Below are 19,947 nucleotides of genomic sequence, written 5' to 3' on the forward strand. Positions count from 1 at the left end.
ATTCGGGCCAGCCGAAGGCTACCCTGGCAGGAATAACCCAAATGTGATGACTGTGACAGTGAAACCTGAAGAAAATCAGTGCTATTCATCCATTGCTTTCTCATCATGCCAGTGTGCATAACTGATCGACTGTGTTCAACTCCTTGATTCTACTCCAAGGCAAAAACAGAAATTTTCTTGGAACGTGCGCTAGTGGTAACACTGCAGGACCTACATGACTATGATGAATCTGTCCCATCACCAAGAAAAGCAAGTATAACTACACACTTAAAAACAAACCACACACCATTACCTTGTATATTTACATTCTTTCCATTATGCCTAGATCAGTAAATAAATATATGTGGCTATAAGCAAACCAACATTTTATAAGTCTACATTACAAATTAGTTTCATCATGCCAAGCTACAAGCAACAACTTAAAAAAAAAAAAAAAAATATATATATATATATATATATATATATATATATATATATATATGTAGGCGGCCACGGTGTTGCAGCGGTTAGCGTTGCCGCCTCACAGCAAGAGGTTCTCTGGTTCGATCCTCGGTTGGGGTGCCTTGTGTGTGGAGTCTGCATGTCTTCCCTGTGGTCGTGTGGGTTTCCTCCGGGTGCTCCGGTTTCCTCCCACATTCCCAAAGACATGCTGTAGGTGGACTGGACACTCTAAATTGGCCCTAGACATGAGTGTGTGTGTGTGTGTGTGTGTGTTTGTGTTTCATGTAGATCTACTCAGTCCAGACCTGCCTGTAGCAGAATAAGTAATTGTTCAAATATGTGACAGGCCAAAGCCAAATTGTTTGCTTTGATAACATTAAAAAGCTCTAAAAGACCACAGTGCAATACATGCTGTCTGCGATAGGCTATTTTTCCCTTTGCAAGTGGCATTCAGAAGGCTGGCTAAGAGGGAGTTTAAATAGTTTTAGCTGTGTACATTGTGAAGCACTGTTAACATTAACTGAATAGGTTAAGTATACATACAAATAGGGACAGTGGCAACTGTTATTCAATTGTGCTTTACAAGAAATGTAGTAACTTCCAAAACATTCCATAATGAAAACATCTACTAAGATATATAGAAGAAGTCAATACTTACAGAAAACAGAGGTTCACATCAGAGGCCTGTGAAGTACACATTAATAAGCATGCAGTAACAATTAATTGTTACATAAAGCTCTACATGAAATAAACTGGTCGACATCTTGCTATAACAGTATTACTATATGTGACAATAACCAGTGAATATGCATAGGTTCATAGGTAGGTACTAGGCTATCTGCCCAAGGGCATTTATAAGCCTAGCCAGAGTGTGTCGGCTTTTGCCGCCTCATTGATTAATTAACTGATCCTCTGTCAAGCAGAGCCAATGAAGTGATCCCAGGGGTGTATTTTCTGTTACCCATCCACGTGTCAAGGTTTCTCTTGAAGACTGTTAGTGAGGGGCACTGCCTGATGTAATTTGGAATTTTGTTCCAAAGCATGGGGAGTCTCTGTGACAGGAATCTATCCCTCCAGAATGTTCTATTTATTGTTGCGGTGAGGTTTAGCTCACTAGAGCGCGTGGCTCGCAGTGACTTGGATTTCTTTAGGTGGAGCATGTCCATTAATTCTGAGTTGGACATGGCTTTGTAAATCAGGCAGAGATCACCTCTGAGTAAGCGATATGCCACTGAGTACAGCCGGAGTTTTTTCAATCGGGCTGCATAGGACATATGTTTGAGGCCAGTAATCCTCTTGGTGAGGTACTTCTGTGGTCTTTCAAACTGAACATTTTATTGGCCACATTTTCAAAAATGGTTATATTTGTCTATACTGTGAGATGACATATGCATATTATGACTTCATTTTTTGTAAAATGCTGGTCAGATGACATGACTAAGGAGACACATGAGGGAACTCTTTTAATGGCACACCAAGCAATGTGTACTGTTATGCACTTGTGACTAATTAGATGAGCCTTGCAAGGCAGGCCATGTGATATGCTTGTTGACTGACAGAAGATGGAAGGAGTGACCTGACCAAGAACGGAAAACTCTCAAAAGTTTTCTTTGTGAAAAGTCTATGTTATCTCAGCAATGTTAACATTTCTGGAAGCTGCTTTAACAGAACGTGGAACACAGCATGAGGGAAAATATTTGCAAGTGGTATTGCACTCTATACTGAATGATATTTGTACTCTCAAGGTATTTCTCAGGCCTTACATTCAAAGTGAATGGAATTGAAACCTGATGACAATACAGTAGAGTGACAAACTCATGAGTTCTGTCCTCATACTTTATTATGGAATATATTGAGCTTTTGAAGGAAACAATTTTTCATTGGGATGTGTGCCTTCATGAGGGGATTCAAGATAGCAAAAAAAAAAAAAAAATTAGCAATTTATTCAGTTGCAGGCAGGTTTGGAATAAGTGGATCTTCATGAAAAAGTTTTAAAAATTATGTTTTTTCAATTCTTGTCCATAGTGGTCTTTTAAGTCAAATCACCCAATATAGCTGCAGCTTCTATTCCCAATATCTAGAAAATGATTACTGAATGTTTGCTATATTCACAAGCAAGTAATTTCAGATACTGAAGTTTTACAAAAAAAAAAAAAATTCATATATACAGCTTCAAGTTTCCTCTCATTTAGATTCAGAGTTTCAAACACCTAAGCAGATATAAGATGCTATGCTTGTGTCTAGTTAATCACAATGCTTTAATTATTAACTCTGAGTTATTCTGCCAAATGCATGAGTGACATTTTTAGCACAATTGTTTCTCACATTCTTGCTCACTATTGACTTTAGATGCATTTTCAACATTTTCTGGGACAAGAAAAAAAAAAAAAAAACAAACTTATTTTCATAATTGCCATATACCACAATCACTTGTTTCAACTGAAGTTTTACTTCTTTCCTTTTGCAAATTTCTCTTTCCAAAGTTTCTACACAAACATTTTGCCCCAGATACCTACAAATCATCAGCCCCCTCCTGGCCAACTGGCTCATTTGTTCCCCATCTGCATAGTGAGGGGATAATGAAGGGAAGCCATCATTAAGGTAGCCATCTAGGGTGGTTTGGGCTTTGTGCCTTAAAGCCCCAACCTTCTTCACACCCATCCAGTAGCAAATGTGTGGGGGCACAGCCTTCCATATAAGGATGGCGGCTGGGGTAGTAAAGCCTCTTACAATAATTGCTTTAAAGGTGTAACAGAAAAGTTAATGGATTTTTTTTGTCTGAATTGTAGTTTATTTTTCTGAAATGCCAGGACTCTTAGAATCAGGTAATTCACTTCTGACAGTGAACCCTACAACAAAGACCAGTAAGACCCATTTTTTGTTTTCTTCTTGCAAAAGGCCCTAACTGCCCTGGTCTTCAGTCTATCAAGTCCTTGAGGACCTACTTGTAAGAGACTGTAGTTATAATGGCCATTATGGCTCCAAGCAGAGAATGAATGTCTATAAAGAATGACGGCACAGAGCCAAACAATGTTTTATGCAGACCACTGTTCTCCCCTTTTGCTAGGATTGCATGTCCATACTGGAAAATCATCTCTTCTTACTCCCCCTTTAAATATCTAGGATAGTAAAAGCAGAAATAATACAAAGGGCAGGATCATGGAGGCCTATAATGCAGCAGTGATCCTACTTCTCAAATATATATTATTATGGTGAGTTTGTAAAAAAAATAAAAAATAAAAAAATGATGCCATGTTCATTATAAGAACCACTACTACAACACTGCTAGTTACTCAAAGTACTGATGTAATTAGGTGTCCTCTATGTTGCATACTGCAATGTTGTAATAGTTGTCATAAAATGCCCTATTGTTCTCCAGTAACAAACTCTGCCCTGCTCCTGGACTTCAGATGCAGCTTATAATGATTGGAGAAAATATGCATGTACTCGTGTCTGTCTTATAAATTGTATTGGTACATTCCTGAATAAAACTGATGTAGTGGCTGATCTCCTGTTTAAATAAACTCTCACAAGACCCCCCCCAAGAAAATGTCCATTACTTTCGTGACAAAATGTGATGCAGTTGGACAGTCTCTTGGGAAGGATTTGTTTAGATACTGGCCTGCTCACTTTACCACGTATGAATGACACAGAGTTAATCTGATTACCTGCAATCCTGTGTTCTACATGCATACAGTACCTGAGCTGTATACATCAAACAAGTGCAATATCATTCCCACTTATTCTGTGGATGTGAAATGAAGACAGTGAGTTGAATAGCTTACACCACTTTAGATCTGAGCAAGTTTGGGTAAGCTCATTCTGTCTTTCCATAACCCTATGCATGCTTCTCTGCTCATGAGGAGCTGTAGAGATCTTTTTATTTTTTTATTTTATTTTTTTGCAGGTGTCATACCAAAATAAGTTTTTATAGGACTGTAGGAATGGAATTTCAGAATTACTGATACGTCTGGCTCAAAAAGGATCTAGGGTCGATTTTTCAACCACCAAGTTATGACCACATGGGAGTGGTAACAGATCCACTATACTTGCTGACTTGATATGCAGCACCCCATGAGGTTCAATGAAAGACAAACAGCAATAGCAGAAAGGTGAATTCTAATGAAGACATAAAAAAACTCACTCTGGAAACGTTTAGCTAAATACTGCAAAACTAGAGAGATTCTGTAGCCAGAAAAGTTGAATTATCCTTGGCACTGCACAACATCAGAAGGAAATGTATTTTCCATTTGGAGATACAAGATCTCCAGAAGCAGGGTATCTTGACCTTCTGTAGAATGCGCAGTACCTCCCTGAGAACTGGTCCATTAAGGGTGTTATACGAAAAATGTTCATCCAGCCAACCTACAGCTGACGAAACCATGCTATACCAAGTATAATTTTCAGGAGGTTGAAAGACTGAGGAAGAATTGTCCTCCAATGAGCTTTATCAGCTGGAACAACTATGGCTGCCTTTACCATAAGCAGCCTACCAAAAGTTACATGGATCCTTCTTTCCTTGCTTTCTGAAGAAAGTACAGTTGTGTACACTTACCATAAATGTAGATGCTCGAGTGTACTCACTGTTGAAGTCATTACATTTGGGTTTTCTGCTTGCAGTAACCCTCAGTCGGCCTGATTAACAAAGTCTTGGGTCCTGCATCGGTTGCTGTCTCTTCTTCTGTGACGTCAGGTCGTCAGGGGTATAAAACATGCAGCCGATGCCATTACATCAGTTTTTTCCCAGATGTCAGGTGCCCCCCCAATGGGAAGCAATTAAATATATAAAAAATACAAGGTTATACCTCCAACAAAAAAGCAAATACACCAAAAAGCTTTTAAGCATAGTAAAGGAAAGTAGAGGTTAAGCCAAAAGAAGTCAGGGGGCTGAAGGGAGGGTAACCAGGACTGCAACAGTGAATACACTCGAACATCTACATTTATGGTAAGTGTACACAACTGTACTATGTTCTTCGTGTTTCACTGTTGCAGTCATTACATTTGGGTAGATTCCCAAAGCTAAGGTATGGAGGAGGAATTTAAATAGCATTAGGACCAGCTACAAGGCCCTGCAAGACTGCAGTGGCAAAGCCAGTTCTGGATTTAGAGAAAATTGGTAAATGATAATGCTTGCTGAAAGTATGTACAGAACTCCAGGTAGCAGCATCTAGGATGTCCCTGGTAGGGACACCTCTGAGAAAGGCTGTAGAGGTAGATGCAGCCCTGGCAGAGTGGGGTCTGATTCCCTGTGGGATAGGATTTTCATGGTGCTTATAGCAGAAATTAATGCAATGGCCTATCCATTTAGAAATGGTTTGATTTGAAATAGCCTTCCCCTCTGTCCCTGCAGGAAATGCCACCAGTAGTTGTTCAGATTTCCTTTGAGGTTTGGTCCTGTCCAAGTAGAATCTAAGTTGTCTGTGCACATCTAAGGAGTGCAACATCCTTTCCCCTTTGTTCTGTGGATTAGGAAAGAAGGTTAGCAAATGAATGGACTGATTAAGAGCCACATTGGATACCACCTTGGGCATGAAGGAGGGATTGGTTCTGAGGGACACCCTGTCCGCATGAAAGATGATGAAAAGCACCACTGCCATAAGGGCCTGTAATTCAGATACCCCTCTTGCTGAAGTGATTGCTAAAAGGAATACTGTTTTCCAAGAAAGAAATGTTAACTCCGCAATAGCAGCTGGCTCGAAAGGAGGAAGAGTGAGTTTTTCCAAAACAAAGGTAAGGTCCCAGGCTGGAGTTGGAGCTCTCCTGGGTGGCCTTAAATTTTTGGCCCCTCTGAGGAACTGCTTGAGCAGTGGGTGAGAGAAGAGGGGGGGTTCTGTGTTATAATGAGCTGAAATGGCTGAGGTGTGAATTTTGAAGGAGGAAAAGGGCAAGCCCTTGTGAAGCATCTCAGTTAAGTATTGCAAAATCTGAGGTAAATTGGGCGCTGCTGTGCTCCACCCTTGAGATTGGTTCCAGGCTCAGAATCTTTTCCATTTTGCAGCATAAGATTTTCTTGTACTAGGCCTCCTTGCCTCTAAAATGATATCCACCACTGGTTTACTGAGGGATGGTAAAGGAGAGATTAGGTAATTAACCAGGCTGCAAGGTTCAGTGTTTTAAGCTGAGGGTGCAGAACCTGGTTGTCCTGCTGAGACAGCAGGGAAGGAGTCTGACGCAGGTGCCAAAGGGACAAACAAAACACACTGCGCAAGAGGGGGTACCAGTGTTGGCGTGGCCAGTCTGGTGCAATCAAAATCATCCTTGGCTTGTCCTGTTTGATCTTTAGTAGTACTTTAGAGAGCAGAGGCAGAGGAGGAAAGGCATAAACTGATAGGTTTTTCCAGCTTAAGGATAGAACATCCACCTTCCAAGCTTGTTTGTGGGGAATCCTTGTGCAAAATTTGTCCAATTGATAGTTCTATGGGGGAGCACAGGTCTATATCTGGGTCCCCCCCCCATTTGCTTGTCAACATGTTGAAAATCCTTGGTTCCAGTTTCCACTCGCGTGGGGCCATGGGGTTTTCTGCTTAGTCCGTCTGCCAGTGTATTTAGTTTTCCTGGCAGGAACTGAGCTTGCAGATTCACTTGGCATCTTTATTGCCAAACAGGCAGTCCTGATTTATGGGAGCAACAGTTTAGCTTTAACATGATCAGGCAAAGATTGCTCCTTAAGCCAAGCATGCCTTCTGAGTACAGACCCAGTGACAGCAGCCCTGCAAGAGGCCTCTAATGAATCAAATCCACATTGCAAAGTATGTTTTCCAACTTGTTCAGCACAATGCATTAAATCCTGTAATTCTTTATTTTCAGCACAGTCAGGAATCAACATCATTTTCTGTTTAAGCAATCCAATAACATGTTGTTGATACTTCAACATATAAAACTGACAGTTTAAGGCCCTAACGGCCAAGGTTGCAGAAGTGTAAACCTTCTTACCCCATCTATCCAGCGTCCTGGACTCTCTATCAGAAGGGGTAGGATTTTTAGCAGTAGAAGCCTTAATGCCCTTGGGTCCCTCTGAAATAGTCTCTGGATCTGCAATAGGAGTTTTAAAAATGAACTTGTGAGAATCAGGGACCCTGTAATATTTATCAGGGTTTCTGGGAGCAGGAGGCAAAGAATCAGGGGCCAAACTAGATTCTGAAAAGGCATCAACAATGTCTAGTACAGGAGGTATAGATAAAGGCCTATGCTGAGGCAGAAGTAAGAAATCCCTAAGCCTCTTTTTCGAATCAGGAAAAATCCTGGCTTTCCCAGTGAAAAAGTTCCCTTAAAGTTTGCATGGTTTCACCAAAAGAAACATCATCTGGAGTGGAAGCAGAGGGAATAAAGTCCTGTGCATCAAAATCCTCATAAGTAGATAAGGGTAAATCCAGATCATCAGAAGAATCAGAAAAATCAGTATCCTGGTCAGAAGATTCATAAACAAATTCAGTCCTAGGTCTCTTAGAAGGGGGTGGTTGGCTTCCCCTGATTAGAGTTATAAGATTTTCAGCCATTCTTATCAATTGTTTTTTAGGCATAGAGGCCTGTGCATGCAGCCTGGGCGTCGGTTTCTTAGGCATGGTTCGAAGTTTAGGCCCTAAAGAAGAAGGAGGCATCTGTTTTACGGACCCATCCAAGGTAGATACATCCACAGGTTCCACAGTTGAAGCATCTCGCGGCATACCGGACTCAAAATGGGTCTCAGTAGAGGCCTGCGAATCAGAAGTAGCGGATATCAGAGGCTGCGAAAGAGGCTCACTGAGTACCGGCGAACTGGCGACTGGCTTAGAAGAAGCATTGTCAACAGCTTTGGACCTAGGCGGTCTGTCTTTATCTTTGCGCTTTTTCAGAATTCCAGTAGTCGGATGGCTAACAGACAACATTTTTGGATAATTGAACTTTGAACTGAAATATTTAGAAGCGAAAATATACCGATGATGGATAGTGCGTTGATTAAATAAGGCACAAAACCGACAGCAAGATACGTCGTGGTCAGGGCCTAGGCAAGGAATACAGTACGAATGAAAATCTTTGTGAGGTATTTGGGTATTTGCTTTCCACAAGAAATGCAATTATTACCTTTTACTGACATCGGTAAGGAGCACGAAAATGTTTCCCCAACGGGGTACTTAGCTTTAGTTGAAGACTTCAGTTCTGAAACTCGAAAATGAAAATTTCAGGAGTCGGCCAACTGGCACTTGCAAACTGCTTCTGCTTTGGGCACCGCACAGCAAGAAAGACTGATGTAATGGCATCAGCTGCATGTTTTATACCCCTGACGACCTGACGTCACAGAAGAAGAGACAGCAACCGACGCAGGACCCAAGACTTTGTTAATCAGGCTGACTGAGGGCTACTGCAAGCAGATAACCCAAATGTAATGACTGCAACAGTGAAACACAAAGAACACCCACAAGAATCAGTGGGAAGGGAAGAAAAAGACAAAGGTCCCCTGTCCACAGAAGTCATTTGCTGTCCATGTTGTTTTGCATGGATATCTGAAATAGAAATTACTTACCTGAGAACTGTGCTCCAAAGCAAAAGTGCCCATCACTGCATAATATCAACACTGGACGTGAGCCTGAATGTAGATGCTTTTGATGGCTGTTAGAAGAGGATCTATTCAATATGTCTGCTATCCAGCTGTGGTCTGATGATATGCAAGAGCAACATGCAGGTGGACTTTTCAGTAGCAAAGTGGTTTCCCAGGCCATCATGGCTAGTCTGGACAGGCAACCTGCTGATTTATGAACCAAATTACTAAAGTGCTGTATGTAATCACCTTCGGAAGTCTTGGGTGTCAGAGTGTCTTGAAGACCCTCAATGCCAAGTAAAATACTCTACACAGTCTCCTTACTATTGAGCTGTTTCAAGCCTCCTGGACTTAAAAGTTTTTTTATGTGCTCCCTTATGCTACTGCTGCAACAGCTCTGGTGAGGTTCTGAGTATCATTTATGGTTATAAAAAGCATCCCCTGGTTGACTTTCACCTGATGGAGACAAATAGATTACTAGATCTGTCTGATGACAGGGATAAGTGATAAAATCTTGTTCAATCTGTGAAGGTGACGCTCCCATAGATTTATTAGGAATTATTTAATTCTCTACAGGTAGGAAAAGGTATGAATAATATTCTTCAGCTTGATGACATAATCTCGCTTACTTTTTCTTTTTTTTTGCTGCTAATAGAAGCTAATACTTTCTCAGGAATAGAACATCCTTCCACCCAGTTAATAGAGATGGGGAATAAAGGATAGAGGAATGGAACTCGTGTCGCCTTTTTTGAGACAGACAATGGTTATCTCCCCTTTCTCTACCTGTTGCCTGTGCCAACCTCTTTATCGCCAAGTTCACTTTTTCTAAAGGCCCTGTTTTATTTAAACCGGTTGACTTTAGATTGGTTTCTGTGAAAGGGCCGGCTATACTGTAGAACATTTACTAATTCTCTTAGGAACTGCAGGGTGAAAAAAAACTACTAAACGGGCTCCAAACTATTCCATTTTCTTTCAGTTTTATAAATATTTTATGGGAACTGGAACTTGAAAAATTTTACTTTACAGGGGCATACAACACATGTCCTTAATGTCATCTGGCCACAGTGGATCCTAAACCGAGCATGCTTGCATATGTTAAAGTCAATCTCTGCACTTCTATAAATCTATCTGGATCAGTTCTCAGTGCCTTATCAGGCATATCCTCATCCAGGTTTTAAGACCTCCTTGGACTCCCCACTCAGTTATACACAGAATTTCCTAGAATTTCCTAGAAGGACATGTCTTTTGAAAAGGAGCTATGGATACAGTATTCTCATCATCTGTTTCAAAGTCCAAAGATACTGCAATCTGTGCTGTACAGCATGGGTCCTCCTCATGTAGGTCTACATTTCAATATGATTCTTTTCTTTTCTCTGCAAATCAGTCAGTCATCTGAGGGCTGGATGACCTGCAGATTAACTCTTGTGTCATACAACCATGTACTAATCAGCAAATCCTTTACAATTTGATTTGGCAGAGACCTGTGCAGGTATCTATGGTGGTAGTGGTGGTGGGGTAGTCTTGCTTCATTGTCTTTGCATACAAACAGAGCAAGGTCTTATCTCTCTAGTGGGAAGACCACTGTTAAAACAGATGAGAGATAACATGACCTCCTGAAACTTCCTGTAACTGTATGGCAGAAATGTTGCCATTTTTAGGCAAAGTCCTCTATTGGTGCAGTTGCAAAATACAAAGATCATACACCTGTTGTGGTATCTGGGAAACTGACATTAAGTCTTTATGTCTCATTCACTTAAGCTGTGGCCTGGCTAGTACCTGGTAATTAGATCTTATTGTCTGCATTCCAAGAAGCTAAAACAGGGGGATACAGATAAAAAATACTACTGGAGCAGATGCAGGCAAACCAGTGACTCTCTGGATTTAGTGCCCTTGAGCCGCAGTGGGAAAATAGGGTCACTGGTCTCTCACTCTCTCTCTCTTTGCTTACAAGTTATTTTACTGTTTTTTTTCCATCTTTCCAAATTCTACACTTCCTCTGTAGTTGCCGAAGAATCCTTCTGCTGTAGCAAAAGGGGCAGATGCCCCTCCAAATACTGAAAGTTCTTGAATTCAACAAAGACCTTTACATTTTTCAACCTAACAAAATTCAGATGCAAAGACTTCTTATTAAAATGGTGCAGTACTCACTGGGGGAAAGAGAGAGACTGCAAGTGATAGTCCTTTGGCAAGCATGTCTTTCACAGAAATACTTACTTGTTAATTTGTCTAGGGACATCACATACTTCAGAAAATGCATTTAAATTCACTAGTCAATTCAAAGATCATTTCAATACACAATTTTTTAACACCAAACATTAGACAAATAAAGCTGTAAAAATAGTTCCCAAACTGAGTACATATTAATCTCTGAAAGTCACCTAGAAGAGGCTAAATGACAGATGGACTTACTGAATTTAAAAAAAAAATAAAAAATTAAAAAATTGAACAATCTACTCCTTTAGCCCTGCATTACAATGCTGTCCACAGCTAAGGGAGAGGATGTCCAGCTTTGCTCTATGGACATCTTCAAAACTATGGACGTCAAAATGGAAAGGCAGACATCTGCCTGTTGTACATTTCCAAAGGAAGTAAAATTTCTCTCACTCTCTATTTTTTTTTCTAGGCACACTTTGCCCCCACTACCTTGCAATCATCAGCACCCCCCCCCCAGCCAGGCAGTCCACATTTGTTCCACATCATCAGTAAGTGTTGACCAGGAATGGCCATGATTAAGGCAGCCATCAGGAATGGTCCATGAGTTTTCTTGTTATGCCCCCAATGTCCTCACATACACATAATACTCAGCTCAGCTTAGCGCAGTGGAATGGGACCTGCAATGGGCTCATCACAAAGGACATTCCCCTCAGTTTGGCAAAGGACATTTCAGCTCACCACGCAGCCCCGCCCTGGCACCAAAGCATGAGAGGTGGTTTACCATGTCCTCTCCTGGGTAATGACGCCTAACCAGCGTGCACCCAAGTGCATGCAAACCTCTCTATCCTCCCCTGGAGAGGTGAGTAGGCCATGCCTATTCACTCCTCTCCCTCCCTGTCTGGCTCATCCAGTGGCAGGGCCACTAGTCAAACTCCTGTCACTCAGGGTGCAGTCAAAGTTCCATCCTTTTGTGTTTTAGGGCCAGGATGCATAAGTAATAATTCTGTAGACATGATCATTATGATGAACACCCACCAATGTAAGAAATGACATGTTTCAAAAGAAAACCAAAACAAACATTCTCCATGGTGTCCCTCGAAGTCTCACAAACCCAGTACATCAATATACAAAAACAAATGAGGAAAAGTACAGTTGTTTACCTACCATAAATGTAGATGCTCGAGTGTATTCACTGTTGCAGTCATTACACTTGGGTTATCTTGCTGGCAGGCTACCCTCAGTCGGCCAGAATTCCAAAGTCTAGGTCCGGCATCGGTTGCTGTCGCCTCTTCCCTGAGTGCGCCAGGGGTATTAAAAGATGCAGCAGATGCCATTTTCTTCAGTTTTTCTTGCCCCAGATGTCAGGTGCCCCAAATAGGTAGGCTGAAAAATATACCAATAAGAAATGCATGCACAAAAATAACATTTCCTTCATCTACAAGCAAATACACCAAAAAGGTTGTATAGGATAGAGAAGTGCAGACAAGTCCCAGCAAAGAAAAGGGGGATGGTGGGTGGGTAACCTGGACTGCAACAGTGAATACACTCAAACATCTACATTTATGGTAGGTACACAACTGTACTATGTTCATCGTGTTTCACTGTTGCAGTCATTACTCTTGGGTAGAATCCCAAAGCTGAGAATGGGTGGCTGGGCTAAACAGGATTAGGAGAGGCTATGAGGCCCTGCAGAACTGCAGTGGCAAAGCCTGCTCTGGACTTAGAGTAGAGAGACAAGTGGTAGTGCTTTGTAAAGGTGTGCACTGAACTCCAAGTTGCAGCCTCTAAGATTTCCTTGGTTGGTAGTCCTCTGAGGAAGGCTGCTGAAGTGGCTGCTGCTCTGGTGGAATGAGGCCTAATGCCCTTAGGCACTGATTTGCCATGTTGAAAATAGCAGAAATGGATGCAATGGCCTATCCATTTAGAAATAGTCTGTTTTGAGATAGCCTTTCCTTGTGATCCTGCAGCATATGACACTAAACGTTGCTCAGTCTTTCTGAAAGCTTTAGTTCTATCCAAGTAGAAGCGCAACTGCCTGTGTATGTCCAAAGAATGCAGAATTTTCTCACCCTTGTTCTGTGGATTTGGGTAAAAGGTAGGCAATGTGAATGGTTTGGTTGAGGGCCACACTGGACACCACCTTAGGCATAAATGTAGGGGTTGTCCTCAGAGAAACCCTGTCTAGATGAAAAATGATGAAAGATTCCATAGCCATGAGTGCTTGTAACTCCGAGACTCGCCTTGCAGAGGTTATGGCCAGGAGCAGAGCTGTTTTCCAGGATAAGAATTTTATATCTGTTGTTGATGCTGGTTCGAAAGGAAGCCAGGTGAGTTTTTCCAAAACATAACTGAGGTCCCAGGCCGGAATTGGTGCTCTCCTTGGTGGCCTAATGTTTTTGGCCCCTCTGAGGTACTGCCTTATTAAAGGATGAGAAAAGATAGGTGGTTCCATATTGTAATGTGCTGAAATGGCAGAAGCATGAATCTTAATTCATGAGAAAGAAAGGCCTTTGTTCAGCATCTCAGTTAGGTATTGTAAAATCTGAGGAATATTTGATACAAACGTGTCAATGCCTTGTTCCTGGTTCCAAGCGCAGAATCTCTTCCATTTTTCTGCATTAGATTTTCTGGTACTGGGCATCCTGGCCTCCAAGATAACATCCATAACAGCTTTTGAAAGAGGAGTGTTCTGAATGGCTACACTATCCGCCATGCTGCCAGATTTAAGGTCCTGAGTTGGCTGTGCAGGATCTGATTGTTTTGTTGGGTCAGCAAGTGAGAAGTTTGAGGCAATATCCATGCTGGACCTTGAGATAAGCTCTTTAGGATTGGGTACCAGTGCTGGCATGGCCAGTCTGGTGCAATCAGAATCATTTTTGGCTTCTCTTGTCTGACCTTTAGGAGTACTCTGGGAATGAGAGGCAGTGGGGGAAAAGCATATACTGTAAGATTTATCCAGCTGAATGATAGGGCGTCCACTTTCCATGCTTGCTTGTGATAAATCCTTGGGCAAAATCTCTGCAATTGACAGTTGTGAGGGGAGGCAAATAGATCTATGTCTGGGCATCCCCATTTTCTTATTATCATGCTGAAGACTTCTGGATCCAGTTTCCATTTGTGGGGATCCATGAGGTTTCTGCTTAGTTCGTCTGCCAGAGCATTTGTTTTTCCTGGCAAGAACTGTGCTTGCAGGTGAACTTGAAAAGCCAATGCTGTGTCCCATAAGGTCATTGCTTGTCTGCAGAGGGGGTAGGAATGTGTACCTCCGTGCTTGTTTATGTACCACATGACCGTAGTGTTGTCTGTCTTTATCAGTAACTGTCCTGGATGAAACAGGTCCTTGAAAGATGTCAGGGCATTTTGAACAGCTAGCATCTCTTTTTGATTGATGTGAAGATGCATCTGGTTTGCAGGCCATGTGCCCTGAACACATTTTCCTGCCATATGGGCCCCCCAGGCATAATCTGATGCATCCGTTATCAGTGTCTGTCTGGCTGTGGGTAAACTGAATGGCAGACCCTTGCTGTGGTGACAGGCTTCTGCCCACCATCGAAACTCCTGTTGTAGGCAGGAAATGAGTACAATTACTGTCTCCTGGCTGTGGCAATGCTGAGTCCAAACACTTTTCAGATACCATTGTAGTTTCATCATATGCAGTCTGACATATGGAATTAGTAGAATGCAGGATGTCATGAACCCAAAGTCCTGCAGGATTTTCCTTGCAGATAAGTGGGTTTTTGTTGCCAATTTCTTGAAGTAAGTAGTCAGTTGTTTTTGCTTGTCCGGCATGAGATAAGCCATCTGGGTAGTTGTAGTTAAACTTGCACCCAGGAATATTATCTCTTGAGAGGGCACTAGTTTTGATTTATTTTCGTTTACTGTGTACCCTAGGCCAATTAGTAATCTTTTTACAAATGCCAGATGCTTTAGAAGAGTGTCTTTGTTCTCTGCTTGAATTAGGCAGTCGTCCAAGTAGGGATATATTTGAATTCCTTTTTGTCTGCAAAACGCAATTACTGGTGCCAGGCATTTTGTGAAGACCCTGGGCGCAGTAGATAAGCCAAAGGTCAGTGCAGAGAATTGGTAATGCAATGAGCCAGCTATGAATCTGAGGTATCTTCTGCAAGATTGTCTGATTGGGACATGCAGGTATGCCTCTTTTTGGTCCAAAGTTATGAGCCAAGCCCTCTTGCCCAGCATGGGCAGTAGCTGCTGTAGAGTCAACATCTTGAATTTTGGAACTTCCAGAAACGTATTTAGTATAGACAGGTCCAGAATTGGTCTCCAGGTTTTGTCCTTCCTGGGTACTAGGAAAAGTCTAGAGTAAAATCCTTGACCCTGCTCTTGTTGTGGTACTTGCTGAATGGCCCTCATGTCCATGAGGGCTGTAATTTGTTTTTGTGCCTCTGCCCATTGATTGTGTGGCAGGTCTGGCATGTCCTTTGACCTTGGTAGAGTGTGAAAATGGAACCTGTAGCCTTGGGACACTATGTTCAGGACCCATTTGTCTTGGGTAACCATTTGCCAATTTGATGAAAAAAGTGCTAGTTTTCCCCTTAAGGGGGCTGTCAAAAGAAAACTGCTTGGAACTGGTAGAGGAAAGTAATTGGGACTGTTTTCTGTAAGGTTGTGATTTGTCTTCTCCGCTTTTGGAGGTAGGAGCACCTCATTGTTTAGGCCTGTATGAGCCTTGGGGCTGAGATCTGCCTCTGGGACGCCTGTATCTGCCTCTTTGTGGTCTGTCTGAGACTGGAAAGGACCAATTTTTAGAAGGCCAGTTCCTGCTAAACCTGGGTGGCTGTACCTGTAAGAAATCCTTGACTGTCTGCATGGATTTTGCTTTATCCTCCATTTTTTTCAACACCTCTTCTGCTTTAGTACCAAACAAAGTATCATGCTGTAATAGTGCATCTAATAATTTTGCTTTAACATGATCAGGCAGATTCTGTTCATTTAACCAAGCATGCCTTCTAATAACAGAACCTGTAACAGCGGCCCTGCAAGAGTCCTCCAGTGAATCATAACCACATTGCAAAGTATGCTTTCCCACTTGTTCAGTTGCATGCAATAAATCCTGCAGTTCCTTGTTCTCTGAACATTCAGTACTTGTCAACATTTTCTGTTTAAGTAGTGACATTAAATACTGGATATTTAAGCATATGAAATTGACAATTTAAAGCCCTTATAGCCAGGGTGGCAGAAGTGTAAACTTTTTCCCCCAACTGTCTAGAGCCCTAGAATCCCTATCAGAGGGGACAGGGTTTTTTGCAGCAGAAGCTTTAACCCACTTGGGACCCTGAGATATAGTTTCAGGGTCAGCAGCGGGGTTTTTATAAAGGAATTTATGAGAATCCGGGACCCTGTAGTATCTGTCTGGCTTAGCAGGTGCAGGGGGTAAAGAGTCAGGGGACAGACTGGACTCTGAAAATACATCATCTACAATGTCTAGGTGGAATAGCAAGGGGTATGTGCTGAGGAAGAAGCAGAAAGTCTCTGAGCCTTTTCTTAGATTCAGCATAATCTTGGCTCTCCCAGTGGAAATGCTCCCTCATAGTATGCAGTGTTTCCCCAAAAGAATAGTCCTCAGGAGGAGAGGCTGAAGGAATGGATTCTTCAGCATCAGAATCCTCATAGGGAAGCATGGAGTAATCCTGTTCAGAAGAGGAATCAGAGGAAATAGATATCTGATCAGAAGAATCATGCTCTGTCTCTTGCCTAGGCCTCTTATCAGGAGGGGGATGGGAGCCCCTGATCAAAGTAATTAGGTCTTAGGCCATTTTGAGCATCTGTTTTTTAGGCATGGAAGTCTGAGTAGGAGAATGCTGTACTTGTTTCTTTGTCTTTAGAGCTGCTTTAGTCTTTGTCTTTGAAGTTGAAGATGGCTTAATATATAGTTGTGTAGGTCTGAAGACACCTTCAGAAGCCGATGCCTGCTCAGCGGCTCCGGACCCATCTGAGGGAGTGATTTCTGAGTGTCCAATACCCTGAGTTTCCAGAGGCCCAGTCGGCTCCACGTGGGAGTCGGTATCGGCCTGTGGCTCTGAGGTAGCGGGCGCCAGGGGCTGCGAAAGCGCCTCACTGAGAACCGGCGACTGGCCCAGTAGAGGCTTCGTCGTCGGTTTTGGACCTCGGATGCCTATCCTTGTCCTTGCGTTTTTTGTAAACTCCAGCTGTCGGCTGTTCCGATGGCATTATATAATTAAATCTTCGGCCAAAGTAATGAAATGCAAAATCGAACCGACGCTTGATAGTGCGTTGGTTAAATCTAGCACAAATCTAACAGCTAGCAACGTTGTGATCAGGGCCTAGGCAAGGAATACAATAAGAGTGAAAATCCTTATGAGGTATTTGCTTCCCACAAGAAATACAATTGTTAACTTTTTCTGACATTGGTCTGGAGCAAGAAAAAAAGTTTCCCCAACGGGGTACTTGGCTTTAATGAAGACTTCGGTTCTGAAATTCGGATTTGAAAATCCCAGGAGTCGGCTGACCGGCACTTGTGAACTGCTTTTGCTTCGGGCACCATGCGGCAAGAAAGACTGAAGAAAATGGCGTCGGCTGCATCTTTTATACCCCTGGCGCACTGACGTCAGGGAAGAGGCGACAGCAACCGACGCCGGACCTAGACTTTGGAATTCTGGCCGACTGAGGGTAGCCTGCCAGCAGGATAACCCAAGAGTAATGACTGCAACAGTGAAACACGATGGACATCCTCTCTGCATGAGAGAATCCCTAGAGTTTAAGCACATAATAAAAAAAACATACTATGAATATCAAAAGTAATACCAGGTGGTAGAAATACTTACTTTGGAAAGTTTTTAAAGAAAGAAGTTATATGCTTCAAAATACTCCCTGGGAAACTTATCACTAATTCCTACCTGAAAATTAGACAGACACTCAAGGAATGGTGCCTTTTTTCTGCCAACAGTTTTCAGGGAACAACAAATCTATACTGACAAAGAACACTTAATTATACAATTACCTTTCTCTCTCTCCAGCGCTTGAACATACTGATACAGTGTTCAATGATAAACAGCAAGTAAATTCCGCCCAAAGCCATAAGCCCTTTCCACATTGCATTGTGCTTTGTCAGGAGATTTTCATCTTCTTCATGTCCACTAGCATGACTGTGATCATGTCCTCCTTGTGACTATAAACAAACATGAAGACAAAAAAACAGTGTACCTTTAAACAATGACATGAAATTATTAACTTACAACTGAAGTTTTCAAACATTATGAAATATCTTAGTGTTAAGCATCTCTTCAGGTGAGGAAAGACAAGGGAAAAAAGCACACAACTACCAGTTACACTAACACTAGAAAAACTTGTGGACTAAAATTTATATGCAGTCCACTAGACCTGCAGAACATTTATTACCTTAACTTTTGTTGGCCAAAGAAATCTCCCACATCTGCAAAGAAATACTTGCAGAGAAGGGTATGCAAGCATGCAGGCTGTTAAAAATACAACATGTCAATTCAAATAGCCACTCCACACAAAAATGCAAATACTCCTCAAACCGCAAAAACTAAGTAGACTGTCTCAAAGTCTTGTCCTTCTTTTTGGTACCATACAGGCTACTGCCAGGCAACCTCTGCCTCATGCATACAGCTTCAACAGACCCTATTTCTGTCAGATCTATTACGCATCTGGTGGTGCAATGGTATCATATTTCAATGTCTTTTGCAAAATAAATAGAACATGTTGGAGGAATAGACATGTATCACAGAAAATATCACTTCCACGTAACCATCTTCCAGTCCACATAAAACAAACTAATTCTCTTTCTCTATTCAAATGTAATTTAGATGAATGAATTGGTAACCTCAAATTCTACCCCAGGTTAGCACCCCTGTTCCTCTTGACTCAATGTATTCTTGTTTAGCCCATCTCTGAGTTATGTGCATGCAAAACGCAAGGGCTAAAAACTACTAGGAGAATGTAAGACTTCATACGTTTCTCACAGATCAACAGCCTAAGAACCTATAAATACTAATGACAAACACAATCTACTATTGATATTAACAGTAAAAAACATAGAAGTAATATTGTACAACACAACTTGAAGGTTAAAAACAGTTGTTCTACCAATGGTCAAGTAACCACAGAACAGTGCTACAACTTGTCAAATGTTATTTTCTAACCTAGCTGGTCTTTGTCCATGTTTTTTTTCCAAATATCAAGCCTCCCCAATTAGTTTCTGCACATTTATTCACCCATACGTGGTAATCTTAGAATTGTCCCAATACAGCACATGCTGGAAGCCATACTGAGGAACTGTCATACAAACAAGCCATGATGGCTGTTATGTCCTTGCTGGTATCTGGGCTATAAAGATTATTTGTATGTTCTAAGCCTATCCTAGGGCAGAAGCATAGGATATTCACATCAACTTGGGGACCTATAAAGCCTTCTCTTTGCAAATGCACTCTCCCTTTCACTTGCCAATGAAAGCTACCAACAGTTGGTGGCATGATGAGCTGACAGCTCCCATCCCCCTCCCCCGAGAAGCAAACTGTGGCACCACACCACTTTCAGATTGTGGCTAATTATATCATGCTGTGTGCCACCCTTACAATGTGAATAACTACCCCCTCCTGCCGTCTCTGTAAAGCGTCCGAGCTGCATCAAAGTTGGTCCACCTCCAATAAAGTCAGAACTTTATCCTTCTACAATACCAGATCCTGTTAAGTACTGTTTACCAAAGGAAATCATAGATATCACTGTAATACAAAACAGTGATTCAGTTTAACTTTTTTAAATCACCTTCATGGTTGTGAGACCATGAGGTTAGGTGTATTAGAAAGTGAGGGGGTAGATTTTAAAACTCCTCC

The 19,947-nt window shown here is 41.9% G+C and overlaps 1 protein-coding gene across 1 annotated transcript in view; it reads right to left on the reverse strand.

Annotated features, from left to right (window-relative positions):
- Window positions 1-19,947, reverse strand: part of SLC39A10 (solute carrier family 39 member 10) — a 1,022,483-nt gene that overhangs the window by 378,300 nt on the left and 624,236 nt on the right. The window contains exon 5 of the mRNA XM_044075065.1: window positions 18,093-18,260. Within this exon, the coding sequence (XP_043931000.1) occupies window positions 18,093-18,260 (168 nt within the window). The remainder of the gene's footprint in view (window positions 1-18,092; window positions 18,261-19,947) is intronic.

The sequence above is a fragment of the Protopterus annectens genome, chromosome 6.part0, assembly GCF_019279795.1.
Source record: "Protopterus annectens isolate FY-2018-M chromosome 6.part0, PAN1.0, whole genome shotgun sequence".
Lineage (NCBI taxonomy): Eukaryota > Metazoa > Chordata > Ceratodontiformes > Protopteridae > Protopterus > Protopterus annectens.